Here is a 22194-nt window from a genome sequence, read left to right as displayed (position 1 = left end):
TTCAGTGTCCTCAGTTGGTGCGTGTACATTAATTACTACTAGTCTATTCCACCTGCTGGACAACACTATGACTGATAGTTGGTCACTAATGAACCTTATATCTCTGATTGCGTGAGGCACTTTTCTCTGTACTGCGAAACCTGTTCCGAAATTGTGAGCTTCCGCACCTCCATTGAAAAATGTATAGTTACCCCTTTTTATGCTTCCCTCCCCCTGCCACCGAGTTTCTTGAATAGCTGTAATGTCTACATCGTATCTGTCTAATTCATCTAATAATGTCTGGAATGTTCCTGACCTGTTCAAACTTTTAACATTCCATGTTCCCAACCTGAAAGTTCCTTTCGGCCTGAATCTCTTCAAAGCAGGTTCCGCCCAGAGATCCGAACGGGAACCTAGTTTACCTCCGGAATATTTTACTTCAAAGGGACCCATGCCCATTAATGTTGCTGCTTCTTGATGAATAGATTTGATAGTAAGAGAAGAAGCAACAGGGATGGTTCATCACGCCATCGCCTGCTCCCCACCGGCTGTCCGCGACTGCTTATTTTTTGTATTCGCAGCTACCCTTCATATCTGAAGGCCGTATCCCCTATCCGCAACCTGGGGACGCGCTGTGCTGTGGTGGTAGGGGCCCACGAGACAGACATAAACTTATGGCTTGTCTTTTTTTTTGTTTCATAAACATTTTATTTGATCCATTATTACTTTTATGTTGTAATTTCATGTAATGACGTGTTCCATGACTTTGGAGAGTTGCTCATCAATTTGGTCCTACAGAACTAGACATGTACAATAAAAAATAAATAAAAATAAAGAGCTTGCAGAAGAAGAGACTTTTTTTTAACAGTATCAAAGATGAAGACGTCCTCAAAGCTCTTTAGGTGTGCAGTTTAAGGCTCATGTTTACTACACTTTATTGCATTGAATGATCATTCTTGTCATGTCCCTGAATACTGACTATTCCTCCTGTGACATTCTATATATACAAGCAAAGAATTAGGATGAGGTACTTCAACAACACTGAAAACTGCAGCACAACACAGATTAGGAATTAATTTTGCAAAATGCCAGTTCTTGGTGAAAACCGTTGATTTTCTTGGACATGTTACATAGAATGGACAAATGTGATCTTATTCTGAGAAGATAAAAATATGTTCTAAACTCTTCTGAATCAAAAACTATTGCAGCAATATGGAGTTTCCTAGGACTCCTGGGATACTTTAGGATGTTTACCTCATACTGCTTTACATCTGATAAAGCTGGCTGTAGAAATTTAAAAACTGTTGAAGTTTAAAAATTTACAACCAAAAGTACATAACTGCACTACACAGAGATGAAAGGAAAGAAGGCCTGGGAGCTGTGTTATTGCAAAAATCTCCTGATGATGACAAATTCCACCTAGTCCCTTACATAAGAAAAACACTGCATGTTCTTGGTGTCAGACAATATATGTCCATCTTGCTATACTTTCAGCAGACTAGGTGAAGTAGTGTAAGCGTGTCTGTTGACTTGAAGTGGAATACTGTAGAGCTCAGTGGGGTTTCATTCTTCATTCACAACCACCACTGATGATGCCAAATTAATATGAGATGATAAAGTCCTTAATGGAACTGATAAGACGTGATAATACTCCCTTAAGCTCAACTTCTGTGTTGTTGTTGTTGTTGTGGTCTTCAGTCCTCAGACTGGTTTGATGCAGCTCTCCATGCTACTCTATCCTATGCAAGCCTCTTCATCTCCCAGTACCCACTGCAGCTTACATCCTTCTGAATCTGTTTAGTGTACTCATCTCTTGGTCTCCCTCTACGATTTTTACCCTCCACACTGCCCTCCAATACTAAATTGGTGATCCCTTGATGCCTCAGAACATGTCCTACCAAACGATCCCTTCTTCTAGTCAAGTTGTTCCACAAACTTCTCTTCTCCCCAATCCTATTCAATACCTCTTCATTAGTTATATGATCTACCCATCTAATCTTTAGCATTCTTCTGTAGCACCACATTTCGAAATCTTCTATTCTCTTCTTGTCCAAACTATTTATCGTCCATGTTTCACTTCCATACATGGCTACACTCCATACAAATACTTTCAGAAATGACTTCCTGACACTTAAATCTATACTCGATGTTAACAAATTTCTCTTCTTCAGAAACGCTTTCCTTGCCACTGCCAGTCTACATTTTATATCCTCTCTACTTCGACCATCGTCAGTTATTTTGCTCCCCAAATAGCAAAACTCCTTTACTACTTTAAGTGTCTCATTTCCTAATCTAATTCCCTCAGCATCACCCGACTTAATTCGACTACATTCCATTATACTCGTTTTGCTTTTGTTGATGTTCATCTTATATCCTCCGTTCAAGACACTGTCCATTCCATTCAGCTGCTCTTCCAAGTCCTCTGCTGTCTCTGACAGAATTACAATGTCATTGGCGAACCTCAAAGTTTTTATTTTTTCACCATGGATTTTAATTCCTACTCCTAATTTTTCTTTTGTTTCCTTCACTGCTTGCTCAATATACAGATTGAATAACATCAGGGAGAGGCTACAACCCTGTCTCACTCCCTCCCCAACCACTGCTTCCCTTTCATACCCCTCGACTCTTATAACTGCCATCTGGTTTCTGTACAAATTGTAAATAGCCTTTCGCTCCCTGTATTTTAACCCTGCCACCTTCAGAATTTGAAAGAGAGTATTCCAGTCAACATTGTCAAAAGCTTTCTCTAAGTCTACAAATGCTAGAAACGTAGGTTTGCCTTTCCTTAATCTACCTTCTAAGATAAGTTGTAGGGTCAGTATTGCCTCACGCGTTCCAATATTTCTACGGAATCCAAACTGATCTTCCCCGAGGTCAGCTTCTACCAGTTTTTCCATTCGTCTGTAGAGAATACGCGTTATTATTTTGCATCCGTGACTTATTAAACTGATTGTTCGGTAATTTTCACATCTGTCAGCACCTGCTTTCTTTGGGATAGGAATTATTATATTCGTCTTGAAGTCTGAGGGTATTTCGCCTGTCTCATACATCTTGCTCACCAGATGGTAGAGTTATGTCAGGACTGGCTCTCCCAAGGCCGTCAGTAGTTCTAATGGAATGTTGTCTACTCCAGGGGCCTTGTTTCGACTCAGGTCTTTCAGTTCTCTGTCAAACTCTTCACACAGTATCGTATCTCCCATTTCATCTTCATCTACATCCTCTTCCATTTCCATAATATTGTCCTCAAGTACATTGCCCTTGTATAGGCCCTCTATATACTCCCTCCACCTTTCTGCTTTCCCTTCTTTGCTTAGAACTGGGTTTCCATCTGAGCTCTTGATATTCAAACAAGTGATTCTCTTTTCTCCAAAGGTCTCTTTAATTTTCCTGTAGGCAGTATCTATCTTACCCCTAGTGAGATTTGTCCTCTAGACATCCCTGCTTAGCCATTTTGCACTTCCTGTCGATATTGTTTTTGAGACATTTGTATTCCTTTTTGCCTGCTTCATTTACTGCATTTTTATATTTTCTCCTTTCATCAATTAAATTCAGGATTTCTACTAGCCTTCGTCTTTTTACCTACTAGGTCCTCTGCTGCCTTCACCACTTCATCTCTCAAAGCTACCCATTCTTCTTCTACTGTATTTCTTTCCCCCATTCCTGTCAATTGTTCCCTTATGCTCTCCCTGAAACACTGTACAACCTCTGGTTCTTTCAGTTTATCCAGGTCCCAACTCCTTAAATTCCACCTTTTTGCAGTTTCTTCAGTTTTAATCCACAGTTCATAACCAATAGATTGTCATCAGAGTCCACATCTGCCCCTGGAAATGTCTTACAATTTAAAACCTGGTTCCTAAATCTCTGTCTTACCATTACGTAATCTATCTGAAACCTGGCAGTATCTCCAGGCTTCTTCCATGTATACAACCTTCTTTTATGATTCTTGAACCAAGTGTTAGCTATGATTAAGTTGTGCTCTGTGCAAAATTCTATCAGGCAGCTTCCTCTTTCATTTCTTAGCCCCAATCCATATTCACCTACTACGTTTCCCTCTCTCCCTTTTCCTACTACCGAATTCCAGTCACCCATGACTATTAAATTTTCATCTCCCTTCACTATCTGAATAATTTCTTTTATTTCGTCATACATTTCTTCAATTTCTTCGTCATCTGCAGAGCTAGTTGGCATATAAACTTGTACTACTGTAGTAGGTGTGGGCTTCGTGTCTATCTTGGCCACAATAATGCACTCACTATGCTGTTGGTAGTAGCTTACCTGCACTCCTATTTTTTATTCATTATTAAACCTACTCCTGCATTACCCCTATTTGATTTTGTATTTATAACCCTGTGCTCACCTGACCAAAAGTCTTGTTCCTCCTGCCACCAAACTTCACTAATTCCCACTATATCTAACTTTAACCTATCCATTTCCCTTTTTAAATTTTCTAACCCACCTGCCCGATTAAGGGATCTGACATTCCACGCTCCGATCTGTAGAATGCCAGTTTTCTTTCTCCTGATAACGACGTCCTCTTGGCAGTCCCCGCCCGGAGATCCGAATGGGGGACTATTTTACCTCCGGAATATTTTACCCAAGAGGACGCCATCATCATTTAATCATACAGTAAAGCTGCATGCCCTCGGGAAAAATTACGGCCGTAGTTTCCCCTTGCTTTCAGCCGTTCGCAGTACCAGCACAAGCACAGCAAGGCCGTTTTGGTTAATGTTACAAGGCCAGATCAGTCAATCATCCAGACTGTTGCCCCTGCAACTACTGAAAAGGCTGCTGCCCCTCTTCAGGAACCACAAGTTTGTCTGGCCTCTCAACAGATACCCCTCCGTTGTGGTTGCAGCTACGGTACAGCTATCTGTATCGCTGAGGCACGCAAGCCTCCCCACCAACGGCAAGCTCCGTGGTTCTTGGGAGGGGTGATAGATTTCCAAAATGAACAAAAATGAAAATATCACTAGATGTCTGGGCCATGTTGACAATGGATGTATTGTCCACTAAGAAGCCACTGGCAGATAGTGATGAAGGAACATGGTGTGCCTCTTGGTATGCAGTAGTCCATCGTATGTTCACAGGCATGATGGGCATTGCATAATTCTTGTCAGGCTGGATTATCTCAGGGAAGTTGAGGCTAAATTAACTTGGAGAACACTGACTGCAAGCTTGAAGAATTAGCTAAAGAAGACTTGGAAAATGACAAAAGTTTACATGGGCCAAAGCCAAGGAAACCTGTTGACAATATTGCACTATGAGGAAAAGTGGCATTTTGCCAAAAGATAGATGGAAAAAATGGCTGTGCTTCTTGAAGCGGATGCCAAATTATTCAGTCCTGATGTAACACTTCCAGCAACATTTGTTACCCAGCACTGGGTTCCCACCAGGAACTTGCAACTGATGTACAGAAAACCTTATCACATTCCATATTTCTTTAAACCCATAGTGGAGGTACTGGTAAACCAGAAGTTCTAATACAGAATTGTAGAGGAACGAGTGAGTCTGAGGGCAGCACCAACAGTGCTCATACTTAAGAAATGTGTATATGGGGACAAGTGTATCATTTCTGGTGTGACTATAGGTAGCTGAATTAATGTATAGTATTTGATGTATCTCCATTACCAAATATTACAGACAGCCTGAACAACACTGGATGATGCAAGTATTTTACTACCAAGGATCAATGTTACAACATGGCCTTTGGATTAAAAAATGCCACAGAGTGATTCCATTGTCTGCTAAATAGTGAGTCACGAGGACTCGAAGCTCGGGTACATGTCTGGCTATTTAGATGACATTATTATTTTCTCTGGGGGAAACTGCCCAACATGTTGCAAAGATTGCACAGCTTGATAGATCAATGAGGATGATAAAGGAAGGTAATAATGGGCTCAATAGCCTTACAACTAACAAATCCTTATAATCAGCGATCAAGCAGTAAATTCTTACACATAATATAGGATAGAGGCAGGTCAATGACTGTGCCACATGAAATGACTTCTAAAATACAATGAACTAAGAGTTATGGTAAAGGAATATGAGGGACCTCTCCACATAAAGGTAGAGCATCAAGAAGCATGCAGGGTAAGGCACCCAGGCTCCCCTGGGACACAAATTGTGATGTAAAATGTGCTCTCGCTCCTTGTACACACACTAGTGTGTGTCATATTAAAAACTGAAAAAGTCATTCAACATAGAATGGGTGATACAGATTGATTTCAAGTATAGGAAGATAGTGTGGAGATTGGTCACATGCTGGTCATCCACTAGTCTTCACATTTTTGTAAGATACGGTGTCTGAGAAGCATCCACTCTTAAGCTTCCATAAATAGTAGTTGTAGCAGGTCCCTGTTGAGGCTTCCTTATTTTCCATGATGCTTATGAGGCTCAATGTCCAGACAAAAACCATGGTGGCATGTCTATTGTGGAGGCCATATAAAAGTTCATGAATGGGTAAGACTAATTGGATGAATTGGAGAGTAATTATCAATCATCTTACAACTACTGAGGGAATAATTACACAACAGCATATTGTTGGTTGGTTGAGGCTTTAAAGGGTTGGGAAATTACCCACATACTATATCCAAAAATTCATCTAATGAGTAGAAGGAGTTGCCATTAAGAAATTCTTTTAATTTCCTTTAAAATGCTATATTGCTATCTGTCAGACTTTTGATGCTAATAGGTAAGTGACCAGACTTTTGTGGCAGCATAATTTACCCCCTTCTGAGCCAAAGTTAGATTTAACCTTGAGCATTGTTCATACAAATTTCATTCAATAAAAGGTACAGCCAATTGCTCATGGTACTTGTAGTCATCAGTATGTATTGGACTCCACAGAGGAGCAAATATAACCTACAGTGAATAATAGTGTCTGTGTGATCCTTGGCGACATTTCTGAGGCACATTCGTACAGTGGGCTGGAGAACACAGAAAAGGGGAAGTTGTGACTGTGAGGTAGGCAGGCGTGTGGTCATGCAGAAATAGAACTATTAATGCATTTTTTTCTAATCCAATCAGAACTGTTCTCAGTGTTTTCAAGTGATTCATAAGCTGGCAGATGTCAGGATTCTGGAAAAGTATGTAAGATAACTAGCCTACAACCAGTCTCGAGCACATATGGGGTGATCCCAAAAATAAGGTATCTATTTTTTTTTAAATATAGAGAAATGTTTATTTACAATAAATTGCATATACTTTTGAAGACTGAACATTTTTCTATTTTTCCACATAATCGCCATTTCGATCGATGCACTTTTGTAAATGCTATAACACTTTTTGTATGCCCTTATCATAGCAGCCCGACACCATGCTATTGAAGCACTGGACCTCATTTTTCAATTGTCGTCATCACTGAAGTGCTTTCCAGCCAAGAGTTCTTTCAACATGGGAAACAAGTGGTAGTCACTGTGTGCTAAGTGCAGACTATAATGTGGATCGTTGATGGTGCCCCATCCAAATTGTTGCAGAAGGTTCACAGTTTAATTGGTGATGTGGGGGCGAGCATTGTTGAAGAGAAGGCTTATGCCCTTGGTCAGTATTCCTCTTCTTCGGTTCACAATTGTCCATATGACTTTTTTTTTAGCACCTGACGATACCTATTGGCATTTATTATTGCCCCAGGAAACAAAGTCAACCAACAATATAACCTTTCGATCAATAAGTTCAGTTGCCATGACTTTACTGGCAGACTGTGTTCTTTTGGATTTTCGCAGCAAGAGTGAATCAGAATGGCAACACTCACATGACTGTTGTTTGGTCCCATGTGCGAAATGGAAATTTCAGGTTTCATCAACCGTGACTACTGAATCCAAAAGGTTATCTTTTCATCTACTTAGCATTGAAGAAATTGGCGGAAGTTTCAAGGTGTTGCCATTTGTAATCTACTGTCAGCTTTCTTCGGACCCATCTGAAATTTTGACACTTCAGTTAAAAGTCCAGTGAATGGTGCTTCGAGAAACCTCAGGAACAACATTGCAGAGATTTCAGAGCTCATCAGGACTGATCCGCTGATCTCAAAGCACGAGTAACAAGAGTTCCATTACATTTGGCTGCCAAGCCGAGACTGAAAGCTCCAGTGGATGTGCGGTGGTTTCTGCAGAGAGTGGAGAAACAAGGAAAGAACAGTGTGGCCAACTGCCACACAAACAGTTTTCCTGTGGCCTCAGTGCTTTGCACACCTTACTTATGGGATTAATCTCATAATTAGTCCAGTGTCCTTGATGGCATACCTTCATTTGTGGAATACCTGCTTCTGAAATAAGACTATCAACATGGCTTGTGCAGAAAGCTCCAGTTGAAAAGGTGGACTCCATTGTGCTGCATGGAGCCCAGCAGGCCTAAAATGGAAGCTGCTACTGACCCATATGGGTCACATCCATTGGCTGATTGAGTTAAAATAAGCGACTTGTAAAATTTTACTTGAAACTGTTGATCTGCTCTCCAACATATCTTTCCAATAAATCTCATGGAATCTGATATTGATATACAAGTTGTCTTGATCTGCTTTATGTGTAGTAACCATGTCAGTCTGTTTTCAAACTACAGTTGTACAAAGCAAAAGTTGTACAGCATTTCCAGCAGTAGGTTATCCAGATATAATTCTGGATGTGTGTGGGTGGGATACATTCTGCTTAAGGGCATAACATAGGATTTTGTAGGGCAAAAACAGTAACCATGATTTTACACACATACCATGTCTTACACAAGGGGCAGTTGCAGATGATGACCTGCTGATTGTTGTGTTATAGAACTACAGAATAAACAGAAGTTATGAACATACAAGGAAGACAATACATTTGGTCCCACAATAGTGGTAATTGGTAGCTTTTGATTGTAAGAGGTGATCTTCCAATAACCATGATTGTTGCAGTACAACACACAAGGTGAAGACGAGGAACATCAGTGAGTTCAGCTATATAGCAGGAATATTTATTACAATTACATTGTATTAGTGCTAAAAGAAGGGAGGGGAGTTGGGGCAATAAAAGTGAAAGCCATTTCGCTTGGATCACTGTTTCTTCCGTAGTTTCCCACAGGACTGGTGTTATATCCATACTATTCTAATACGGGGAATAAGGTCAAATGACACTACAAAATAGGTCTTTCATTTATATAATTTCTTTTCTTTCTCTTTGATGGATTTTAATTTTTGTTGCATTTGATGGGCCACATAGCTGGGTATGAGAATGCCTGGATCTTTCTATGGTGCAGTACTTCTACCCCTTTCTCCCATTAACTGTTATTTGTGTGAGAGTCACTTAAAATACAGGAGGAAGACGTCCCAGGGGAGGGGGGGGGGGTTTGTTCTCCTCTTCAGCAAGACCAAAGACGAATGAGGGGGGGGGGGGTTCTCCAGTTGCATCAGCAGGCTGGTATGGGTGGTGTTCATGCAAGGACATAATTTCTGGCTAGAATGGTTTCCAGAACAGTATTGGCTAATTTACCAAGTATAACTTTTGGGTCGTTCCATGTCAATTCAACCAATTTGAGAAAATGTTCCAGCTGATAGTTTCAGATTTGGCTGAAATTTAGCACACCAATGCTACCAAGTGTGGAACACTCATGTACAAAATTTTAAGTTCCCCTTCCAATTAGTTCCAGAATTATGGCTTGTGAAAGAAGGTGGCATGACCCGGAAATAGCAACCGCATCTGGCAATCTATCTTCAGATCCAACTTCAGGTCTTAATAACTTTGGAACTATACCACACAGTCCAGTGAAATTTTTACAACCCAGTAATATCCACTTAGAGAAGACACTCTATGAATCCAAACACCAACAACATATTTCTGAGGGAAAATAAAAAATTCCAAAATGTGATTGAGAAAATGTAATACGTTAAAAGGTACATATTGTAGGTGCCCTCTATGCCAAATATAATTCACTCAAAAAGGGTATGAATTTTTTTGTGGTAAGCTTAATGTGGCCTAAACACACACAGAACTCATCTTGCCCGTATCAGTCACACAGAGTTACATACGCATGAAAATACAAAAATTTGAAAAATTACCTGAAAAACATGGATTTTCTAAGTGTGGTAGCACAAAAGTGACAAGTGATATCCAAGCCAAATTTCAAACACCGCATAAGTAGACCATAATATAATATGTCGCAAAATTTCAACTTGTTATTGCAAGACATCTGTGTACAATAAAAGTTGACAGATGTATTTGGTTACCTTTCTTTTAACACGATATAGCAAGTAATAGTAATGATGCAGACAGCTTGTTTCAGATAAAGCTGCAGCAATTGTTGGGAACCATTAGGCAACAAAGTTAAACAATGGTAGTTTTCAGGGACAGAATGAGTCATTGTTAGGCAGGAGCAATAATGGAAACAAGCAAGAATTACAGGTTACTCATGTTTTTAAGATTCTAGTTCAGACTGGTCAGTACTGTTGTGGAAAGTCAGTATGGAAGCAGAAGAGTGTACTAGTGGTGCTTTTGTTCAAACAAGTTGCAGTATTAGTAGAGCACAAGCATCTGAATGTCATAAAACAACATATGGAACAAAATGTGGCATTCGCTTTGTACTGTATGATCTGGATGAATCGGACCAAGATTTGTTGCTATGGAGATCCTGGATACACCCTGTGGGCACAACAAGTACAGTTCCAGGAAACTTTAGTGTTTGTTATCATCATATGAAAGTGTTTCTGGACAAGTATTCTTTCCTACAAAGAATTTGTTTTGATCCATTTCGAATTCATAAGAAGACAGTGAAGTGTAGCCTCACAGAAATTGATATAAAATCAGTATTGGAAGTGAATTAGTGCATGGGACTTAACATGAAACCAGGATAAAAGTTATGTTCCAGGCGTGTTACACTGCTAAAAAATGAAGAATATTCTGATAATTTACATGACTGTGACGAAGAGTATCAGCCACCTACAACCACAGCGGATGAGCAATTAAATACTTCAGTGACTGCTCTTGGTTTGTCTCCCATGAAGACACACAAAGTTGGGAAAAGAGACAGGCCCAGCTATGGTAGAAGAAAACTACAAGAAGCTCAAATGGAATTAAAACACAAAATAGCTGACACACTAATGATGGAACAGGAAGAACTATCTGCTCCAAAGGAACAGAAATCATGCTAGAAATGCTCTGATTTGGACAAAATTGTGCATGATTTGAAAGAAAAATGTGCCATATCCACACGGCAAAAAAAGTAGCTATTCTTACCCTTGCACCTTCCAGCTGGTCTATTGACTACACTGCAAAGGAATTCAATGTTTCTACATATATGGTAAAGCAAGCTAGGAAAATAAAAGCAACCCAAGGAGTGCTTCCACAACTGGCTCAGGGTAAGCAATCAAGTTCAGAAATAAAGGTGCTAGTGTCAGATTTTTATGAAAATAATGACTACAGCCGAATAATGCCTGGAAAAAAAGACTATGTAATGGTGAAAATGGGAAATGTACGTGTACAGATGCAAAAAAGACTGTTGCTATGCAACATATCAGAACTATAAGTAGAATTCAAGGAAAAGTATCCCAATACCGAAGTAGGTTTATCATCTTTTTTCAATCTTCGGCCAAAATGGGTTGTGCCTGTAAGTGCAAGGGGCACACCCAATGTTTGTGTATGTGAGACCCATCAAAATGCTAAGCCGATGTTTGCTGCTATAAAGGATTCTGGTCTGGATTACAAAGGTGCAATGAAGCTGCTAGTGTGTGACATCAGTTCCTAGCAGTGCATGATACACAGGTGTGAAAAGTGTCCTGGTAAGGCAAATCTTGCAGAACACATGAATAACAAACTGTATGGTGAACTCCTTATGGATGATGATGAACTTGTTTCTTATAAACAATGGACACACATGGATCGCACAAGTCTTGAAACAAAGCAAAGTACAGTGGAAGATTTTGTTGAAATGTGATGTCAAAAAACGGACAAACTGACCACACACAGCTTCACAACAACAGCACAATCGGCTTATCTCCAGTTTTATAAGGATAATTTGAAACAAGATGAAATTATAGTAATACTAGACTTTTCTGAAAATTATGCATTTATAGTTCAAGATGCCATCCAAGGATATCATTGGGACAACAGTCAAGCAACTCTCCAGCCATTTGCGATTTACTATAGAGGTGAATCAGGTGATGTGTCTGTCATGAACCTGTGCGTTTTTAGTGACTATTTAATTCATGATGCCATTGCAGTTCATGCCCACATTTGCACTGTCATGGCATACGTGAAAAACAAGCTGCCTCACATACATTTTGCGAAATACTTCAGTGATGGGGCAGCTAGTCAGTACAAAAACTGTAAAAATCTCAAAAATTTATGCATACATTACCATGGTTTTCATATTCACACAGAATGGATTTTTTTCACAATTATGGTAAAAATGTATGTGATGGTATTGGTGCTACCATTAAGCGCATGGTATCACGAGCCAGTCTGCAGAACCCTACAGAAGGTCACATTCTAACACCTCTCCAATTATTTACCTGGGTACAGAAAAATATCTCTGGCATTCAATCATTCTATGTTTCAAAATGTTTAAATCAGTCGAAGAGTTGCTAAAAAGCAGACTAGAACATGTTAAAATTGTTGCAGACACAAGGAGCCATCATCAGTTCTCTCCAGCGGACTCTGACAATGTGCAAATGAGCAGACTGTCCGATTATAACTATAGGTTCATGCACAACATGTGTCTTCACAGTGTGTGTGTCTCAGGATTCAGAAGCAAAAGCAGCAACATACAACCAGGTTGCTATGTTATTGCTCTTTATGATGACAAATTGTACTTAGGATGTGTTGCAGAGTGCTGTGAAGCAGAAGGTGATGTATTTGTGAACTTCATGGCACCAACAGGACCAGTGAGATCATTTCATTGGCCACGTTTGGCAGACAGATGTTGGATTCCTTTTGAACATATTCTTATGACAGTTCCAGTTCCTACCACAGTGTCAGGAAGACAGTACAATTTGCCACTCAATGTACAGAGTACAGTAGCTAAAGTGTGGGAGAACTTCTGTTCGAAACACAATCGACTGGTTTTTAGCAGTTAAGGTGCAGTAAACATTAACAATAGGTTGCGTTAATCTGCCTATATGTTGTTGCTTAGTGATTAAACAGTTGTGGGAGAGGATATGAAGAGCCAGAACAGTTTACAATACGTTTTTACAAAATTGTGTTGTGGAACAATGGCCACATCACCAAATACATCTGTCAACTTCTATTGTACACAAATGTCTTGCAATAACATGCTGAAATTTTGAGATATATATCATTATGGTCTACTTATGCAGTGTGTGAAATTTGGCTTGGATACCACTTGTCCCTTTTATGCTACCACACTTCGAAAAATCCATGTTTTTCAGGTAATTTTCCAAATGTTTGTATTTTCGTGTGCATGTAACTCAGTGTTTGTGACTGATATGGGCATGATGAGTTCTGTGTATGTTTAGGCCACATTAAGCTTACCACAAAAAATTTATACCCTTTTTGAGTGAATTATACAGGGCGTTTCAAAAAGAAAGAGCAGATTTCAAACATTTATTTCTCAAAAACTACAAATGATAGAAACACAATTCCAACGGTCCTTCACTCAATATGAGTACCAAATGTTACACAACAAATATCAAAACTGTACCTCAATATGAGCACCATTTGTTACACGACAAATATCAAACCGGTATCTCATTTCTTGCCACACACGACGCAACTGGTCTTTAGTTACCGAATTCACGGCCGCAACAATTCGATGTCGTACCTCTTGAAGAGTAGCGGGCATAGGTGGGACATAAACACAGTCCTTTATGTACCCCCACAAATAAAAATCGCAGGGTGTAAGGTCTGGTGACCTGGGAGGCCACAGACGATGACATTGATCTTGTGCTCCTGCTCTTCCAATCCACCGTCCTGGAATGGTGTTATTTAGGTACCGTCGTACAGGTTCAGAGAAGTGTGGTGGGGCGCCATCTTGCATGAAGATGAAGTGATTTGAATCTTCCTGAAGTTGAGGAAATAGCCAGTTTTCTAACATGTCCAGGTAAATGGTTCCTGTGATAGTTTTCTCCATGAAAAAGAAAGGTCCATAAACTTTGTTTACCGAAATTGCACAAAAGACGTTAACCTTTGGTGAGTCTCTTTCATGTTGAATAACGTCCCTCGGAGTTTCACTCGCCCAAATTCGTACGTTATGCCGATTAACTTTACCAGAAATGTGAAACGTTGATTCATCTGAAAAAATTAATCGTTCGGCAAAATTGTCCTCTTCCATGTCCTGTAGAATTGCAGTTGAAAAGTCGAACCTTTTGTTGTGGTCGTCAGGACGCAATGCTTGCAATAACTGCAGTTTGTACGGCTTCATGTGCAGACGGTTACTCAGAACGCGCCATACCGTTGTTTTAGACATGTTTAGTTCGTGACTTGCCCGTGCCGTGGATTTTCTAGGGCTCCTTTCGTAAGCTGCACGGACACGCTCGACATTTTCATCCGATGTGCGTGGACGACCCGTGCTTTTTCGCTTGCAGATGCAACCATCTTCTACGAATCTGTGATGCCACTCATAAATTTGCTTATGACGAGGCGGCTGTTTGTTGAATTGACGGCGGAATGCACGTTGCACACCAACAATGGACTCTAACTTTGCAAATTGCAGCACAAAAAATGATCGTTCCTGTGGTGTCGTCGCCATTTTCCTACAAACAAACGCCAGCGCCACTGCGGATTTGCATGGAACTTCTGCGCGGACCATTGAAAAACTTTGAACCTTTCTCTGACAAGAAACGTTTGAATTGTGTTTCTATCATTTGTAGTTTTTGAGAAATAAATGTTTGAAATCTGCTCTTTCTTTTTGAAACGCCCTGTATTTGGCATAGAGGGCACCTACAATATGTACCTTTTAACGTATTACATGTTTTCCATCACATTTTGGAATTTTTTATTTTCCCTCAGAAATATGTTGTTGGTGTTTTGATTCATGGAATGTGTTCTCTAAATCGATGTTACTGGGTTGCAAAAATTTCACTTAACTGTGTGGAATAGTTCCAAAGTTATTAAGACCTGAAGTTGGGTCTGAAGATAGATTGCCAGATGCGGGTTGCAATTTCCGGGTCATGCCACCTTCTTTCACAAGTCATAATTCTGGAACTAATTGGCAGGGGAAACTAATACTTTGTACACGAGTGTTCCACACATGGTAGAATTAGTGTACTGAATTTCAGTCAAATCAGACTATGAGCTGGAGCCCGCCCTGGTTGAACTGACATTGAATGGCCCTTTTTACACTCTTCTGGTTCAGTATGACATCATCCACTGGCTGGCTATAACATTAATGCCATACAACTTCAGTTTATGTAGGAGAATATTGTGATTCACGCAGTCTAATACCTTAAATAGGTAGAAGAAAATACTAACTGGAACTTTTTTGTTACTTAATGCACGTAAATTTGGTGAGTGAATATGCAAATGGCATTCTCAATAGAGCAACTCTACTGAAAGCCAAACTGTGAGTTGCTGAGGATATTACTGTTGCTCTGGTGGGATACTGTTCTACAAGACATTACCTTCTCAAAAATTTTGGAAAATGTTACCTTTCTTAAAGAGTGGTTTGATATTGGCATATTTCAGTCTCTCTGGGAGAATGCCTTGAGTTAATGATGCATTACATATTTTAGACAAGACAGGAGTTCTTACAGTGAACAAATCTTTAGTAGTCTATTGGAAAAACAACCAAAACCAGATGAGCTTTTATTTTTGAGAAAATACATAATTTTCTTAATTTCGGAAGGATAAGTAGGTGATTCATTTATATGACTGAATTTTAGTGATTTTTCTCCGTAACTGTTTGTCCTTATACTTTCTACTATATTTAAGAAATGATTTTCAATATATTTGCTACCTGTGACTCATTTACAGCCCTTCCATTCAGTTCAATAATGCTGTTATCCTGTTCTGTAGCTAGTTGTCCTGTCTCTCATTCCACACAATCTTAAATCTTATTGATTGGCGACTCCATGTTGTCTTGTGCACAACGACCAGATAACAGGTATACTTGAAAAAAGAGACAGCATTGGTCGTATATTTTTTATACTATTGCAAAATCGATTTTCTGTCACTGAGTGACCATCTTCAGTGCTATATTGTATAACTTAAATTGGGATGCACTGTTGTCACTATGCTTACGGCGATCACATAGAACAGTGACAGAAAATCGATTTTGCAATAGTATAAAAAATATACGACCAATGCTGTCTCTTTTTTCAAATCTTAAATCTGTTGCCAGAATTACTGATTTCTGACATTACCTGTGCATGTTCCCTGGTTTTTTAATAAATTTTCTCACAAGGGAAACCCCCCCATCGCAAACACCCCCCCCCCCCCCCCCGGTTTAGATAGTCCATCAAAAACTGAACACAGGAGGAAGGTGTACTGAACTGCGGGGAAAAAAAAATGAAACACTCCACGTGGAAAAAATATATCCAAAAAGAAAGATGATGAGACTTACCAAACAAAAGCGCTGGCAGGTCGATAGACACACAAACAAACACAAATATACACACAAAATTCAAGCTTTCGCAACAAACTGTTGCCTCATCAGGAAAGAGGGAAGGAGAGGGAAAGACGAAAGGATGTGGGTTTTAAGGGAGAGGGTAAGGAGTCATTCCAATCCCGGGAGCGGAAAGACTTACCTTAGGGGGAAAAAAGGACAGGTATACACTCGCACACACACACATATCCATCCACACATACAGACACAAGCAGACATATTTAAAGACAAAGAGTTTGGGCAGAGATGTCAGTCGAGGTGGAAGAGTAGAGGCAAAGAAGTTGTTGAGAGACAGGTGAGGTATGAGTGGCGGCAACTTGAAATTAGCGGAGATTGAGGCCTGGCGGATAACGAGAAGAGAGGATATACTGAAGGGCAAGTTCCCATCTCCGGAGTTCGGATAGGGAATGATGCAAGAAGAAGTAGAGGAATAAACAGCAGCCTAGCACAGCAATGGCTTTGTGGTTAAGTGGTCCTGGTGTTGGACTGCCGAGCAGGTGAGCCGGATTCAAAACTCCCTCATGCCATTTACTTCTTTTTCTTTCACAACATTATGAACTCTCTGATCGATCATTGAAATGTTTGTTCTCAATCATTGAAATGTTTGTTCTCTTTCTGTAGTCTTGGCAGTTGTCATGCTATACATTGGTTATTGAATGCAAGTCATGTGGTAAGAAGTAAATGTAATGAATAGTGAGAGCAGGCGAGATATCACACAGACATCTCACAGAAATGAAAACAACAAATAAACAGGTGTAAACTACGTTACAACAAAGGAGTTCATGAGTCAAAACTTAAAAAATGGAACAAAACTTCAAAAACTTTAGAAACATATGTTTTGACACAGTACAGAGTAACTGTGTGATTGTGAAACCGTCACATTCATTTGTCGCAGCTTATGTGACAAACTATTATGTTTTCTCCATTTCCTTGGGAGTGATCACTTTCACATTCATGCAAACACCTATATTGGATAAAAATCTCTCGGTGTACATGCCGCGTCAATTCAGGATAAAACTCCAAGCTTTCGACCACTACCTCCATGGTCGTCGTCAGGGCTAAAGCTGACTGTCATAAACTAGCGAGGCTCTCACTTTTTTATATGCAAAGGACGGCTTCTGATTGGTTGGAGTACGTCATAGCAACAGCGATATGGCGTGTAGTGAAGTGGTGCCCTCTGCTTCCATAGATGTAGTTTCTATCCAGCATTGCTTGCAGTGCCATCCCTTGAATCAGGAGGTAAAGTGCGGGAAGTTATCCTCTGCGATTTTTCTTTATCCGGTGCACTCTTCCAGGTGTTGCTAAGTGCATAGACATTGTCTCTGTTAAAGTTATTATCACTAAGTCTAATTTCAACAGCTCCCCGGATCCGACAAGGACCACCTCGGTCCCGAGATTAACCATTTGACGACTGTTTTCAAGAGGAATGGTATGGTTACTCTGCTGGTGAAATTAAATCAGTATTGTCCAAGAAAGTAAGACACAATGCCGTCCATAAACAAGAAGAGGACCAACACATAGCGCGCCTTTCATTTTGCAGTGCTACAACAAGCAAGATAGGCAGAGTCCTAAAGAGGCAAGGAATTAAACCAGTTTTCCGACCACCTAGGAAAATTAAGGAAATGTTGAGACCAGTCAAAGATAGTCCTGACTTAAGGGTGCCGGGAATTTATAGTATTCCTTGCGAATGCAGCAAGAATTACACGGGCCAGTTGGTAAGAACCTTTGCCGACCGTTGCACCGAGCACCAACGCCACCTGAAATACAGGTATTTGGAAAAATCAGTGGCTGAGCATAGCCTGCTTAACAAGCATAAGATTTTATTTGAAGAAACCACAGTAATAGCCCACACATTGAATTACTGGGACTTGTGTGATCCGGGAAGCTGTCGAAATTAGACTTAGCGATAATAATTTTAACAGAGACAATGTCTATGCACTTAGCAACACCTGGAAGAGTGCACTGGATAAAGAGAAATCGCAGAGGATAACTTCCCGCACTTTACCTCCTGATTCAAGGGATGGCACTGCAAGCAACGCTGGATAGAAACTACATCTATGGAAGCAGAGGGCACCACTTCACTATGTGCCATATCACCGTTGCTATGGCGTACTCCAAGCAATCAGAAGCTGTCCTTTGCATATAAAAAGTGGGAGCCCTGCTAGTTTACGACAGTCAGTTTTAGCACTGACGACGACCATGGAGGTAGTGGTCGAAAGCTTGGAGTTTCATCCTGAATTGACGTGGCATGTACACCGAGAGAGTTTTATTCAAGAAATATGTCACGAAAGACTTCATAGCCACCTATACTGGGCAAGGAGGCATATCTCACTCGCTTATGAGTCATACAAATAAGTTCCGTCAATAAGAGATTCCTATCATGAGACACATACTGTCGCTAATGTCATATATGAAACATCAAATGTGTTTTCCTATGGAAGATTTGGATGACTTGTTGCCTTGTCATCAAAAGACACTTCCTTTTGGCTGCTAATAGAGTAGTCATGCAGAATCAACTGTCATCATAGATCCCTCCCATATACCTCACTGTTGCAAGCAGACGTTACACCACAACACAGATACAAATTGGGAAAAAAATGGCTCTTGGAAGCTTTGAACACAGTTCACTCGCTTGACAGTCCAACATTAACTATTTCACCATAGCCCCATTTCTCTTCCTGGCTTCTCTGTATTGCACTACTTCTTTCTGGACCATTCATCTTGACCTGAACCATTTTGTTTCTATTTTGCTTTTTTCCCCACAGTTCAGTACACCTTCTTACTGTTTTCATGTTTGTTCCCTCTACTTGTTCTTACCAACAGATACATTTCTCTTTTCCTTTTACAAGATACTTCAATCCCACTAGTGATCCATGGTTGTTTACATAGTTGTACAATTCCTTTTCTGATTAGCTTATGCAGATAGCTGTTCAAATAATAATATGAATTTATCGTGGAACAGATTAAAGTTTATGTTAGCATTTGGTTCATTATAAATTTCATCTCAGGTCATCCTTGTGAAGTGTGCTCAGACACGTTTGTCCTGGAGTCTTTAATTACTCCAACTGATTTCCACTGAGGAGTATCCATACTGTAAGGCCCTATCTTATTTATGCTAACTAACTGTGCATCACAATCAGCGAAAGCATTTGTTACTGTGTAAACAGTTATTTTCTTGCCCTGAGTTTCAACGATGAAAACACTGTCAATTAGGGTTCTATTGCCTTTCACCACCAGTGTTGGGAAGTTAATTTCAGAGATCAAATTGTAGGATGAAAATAAGGTTTCTAGGTCATTTTTCTGGTCAGAATACTTTAGAAAATCTATACTGAAGTCCTCAAATATTATTAACTGTTTGCTGCTGTCTGACAGACAGCGTAGTAAGGAATCAAACAGTTCCAGATTTCCCATTGAGGATGTACATACAGTTACAATTAAAAGTGAACCATTTTTCAGTATTAATTCTTAAGGACAAATTCTATGTGCTGATCATTACAAAATCTGCTTGTGTGTATGAGAGCACAGAGCAAAGTGCTATATATGGCAGGAAAATGACTTCACCTCCTGAATTACCAAAACCACTGACAGGAGGAAACCTATCTTTTATAGACACTTTTGACAGGAGACTGAGGGCCATCTGGAGGCAGATAAAGGGTAGCAACATGAAGTCTCTTCAATGCCTAAAAATCAAGCCTTTGAAATACCATACTGGACAAAGGATGGTACTACACAACCATTATAACACTAAGGGTAAAATGAAGTATTCAACATAATTTCAGATGCCCCGTCTAAGACACTGAGTTATCACAAGTCAATGTTTAACTACTACTACTACTACTACTACTACTACTACTACTACTACTACCATCCAACACAACTACCTTTCTTCCTGTGGATGAAGTCCAATCCTCGCAGAGGGGCCCTAGAAAGGCTGTGTTTGTGACCCACAATGCCAGGACCCATAATGGTAACAAACACAGATATGAAGAGTTCCCAAATAAAAGGAGAAGTATCAGGGAAATAGGGTTCCATCAATACCCATACATAGACTTATACACGCACACACACACACACACACACACACACACACAGACACACACACACACACACACACACATACTGTGATCTATGACTATACTTGGGGAGCTGCATGGTAGGCATGACACCAATAGCTCATGTTGAGCCACTGGCATATTATTTTAAGAGTGATTGCATATGTTATGCACCTGGCATCTGTAATGCTTTTGTTTCTACACTCTAGATTTAATAGCAACTGTGTTCTCTAACAACATGTCATGTAAGTATTCTGGATGGTACTGTGGATGATATTGTGTGCTAGACCTACACTGGTCTAGTGGAGATGATGTGTGTATTGAAGATGCCATTCTGTTTTAGACTTTTTTCAAATGACAGTTGTGGTGATGAGATTGATGTCTAACATAGCCTGAGATCCACATTATGTTGCAAGCTGATAGTTCAGTTGAGAGCTAACAAAGCTAATGAATATGTTATGACAAAAAGATTTTTTTATGAAAACGATGGTCTGTGCCGTAATTTAAAATTTTCAGTATGTAGATACTGCTATGGAATTATAGTGATGATCAATATGAATTCTTTCATGAAAAGTTGAAAATAGCATTTAATACTGTGTTGTCACCTATCTTGAACACTTGCACATATTAGCTCCCTTGTACTTCACCTCCTCCCTCCTAAGTAATAACTAAGAAACCCTAACGGTGAGATTGTCAAAGCATTCATTAATCACAATTTTTTTAAAAAAAAAAATAAAACCTTCAAAGTCAATAACACTATTTCTAAATTTTTTCTCTCAAATAATGAACCATGACTGCAGAATTTGTTCATATTAACACATCAGACTTCAGGAACATAAATCGTCGACAGGCTGAAAACTATTTTATTACTGGTGCGAATCTGCAAAACCTCAACACACAGAAATAGAACATACCCTTAACAGTGCTCGCTGCCGCAGTAACATCTGGATGACACTTTTTCTTCTGAGATATAAAATACTTTTCACTGCAATCATGAGTCCAGAGCAAATAAAAATTGGCCCGACGAGCCACATGTGACCTAAGTTAGAAAATAGGTACCCGTCGGCGTCTCCGAGAGCTAGCACCGTTATTACGGCCCCCATCACAAACAGGACTAACGAGAGAGCAAAGTAAGAATATGATGTGCAGTCACAGTGCCCAAATGTTGAAGGTTCCGGATACAGCTGATCCATTTGTCTCAGCCTATGCCGCAAATAGGCATTTTCGAGTACTGATGACATGTCCAACGAACGCTATAATACACCTCAAACAAATACACTCTGACAGCTGTGAGTGGCAAACGCATAAAATAACGTCAAACTTGACAAACGTTTCAAGGCCATTAATGTTTTGACGACTGTGTTGACATCTTGCGACACTGCAAATTTAAGCAGAGATAACTGCTCGTACACCAGACTTCTTCAGCAGATTACACTCTGATTAAAGGAGAACTACCACTATAGAACTGCCGAGAACGAAATCCTTTAATAGTGCTTGCTTAAAATTCAATGATTTTCATGACAGTGTCAGTAGTCCTAGAAATGTAACAACCCACAGAAAAATGGGTTGATATTTTTGACTGTTTATTGAAATAGTAAACACACCTCGTCAGCCAACAAAATTTCAACATGCGATTAGAACACAAGAA

At 39.8% G+C, this 22194-nt stretch overlaps 1 protein-coding gene across 2 annotated transcripts in view; it reads right to left on the bottom strand.

The window, feature by feature from the left end:
• LOC126236091 (uncharacterized) overlaps positions 1-21905 on the bottom strand; it is a 61464-nt gene extending 39559 nt beyond the window's left edge. For both annotated transcript variants that reach the window (XM_049945159.1, XM_049945160.1), the window contains exon 1: positions 21461-21905. In XM_049945159.1, the coding sequence (XP_049801116.1) occupies positions 21461-21787 (327 nt within the window). In that variant the 5' untranslated portion in view covers positions 21788-21905. The remainder of the gene's footprint in view (positions 1-21460) is intronic.
• Positions 21906-22194: the final 289 nt, after the last annotated feature.

This window comes from Schistocerca nitens, chromosome 2, assembly GCF_023898315.1.
Source record: "Schistocerca nitens isolate TAMUIC-IGC-003100 chromosome 2, iqSchNite1.1, whole genome shotgun sequence".
Lineage (NCBI taxonomy): Eukaryota > Metazoa > Arthropoda > Insecta > Orthoptera > Acrididae > Schistocerca > Schistocerca nitens.
This window is presented reverse-complemented; position numbering and strand designations above follow the sequence as displayed.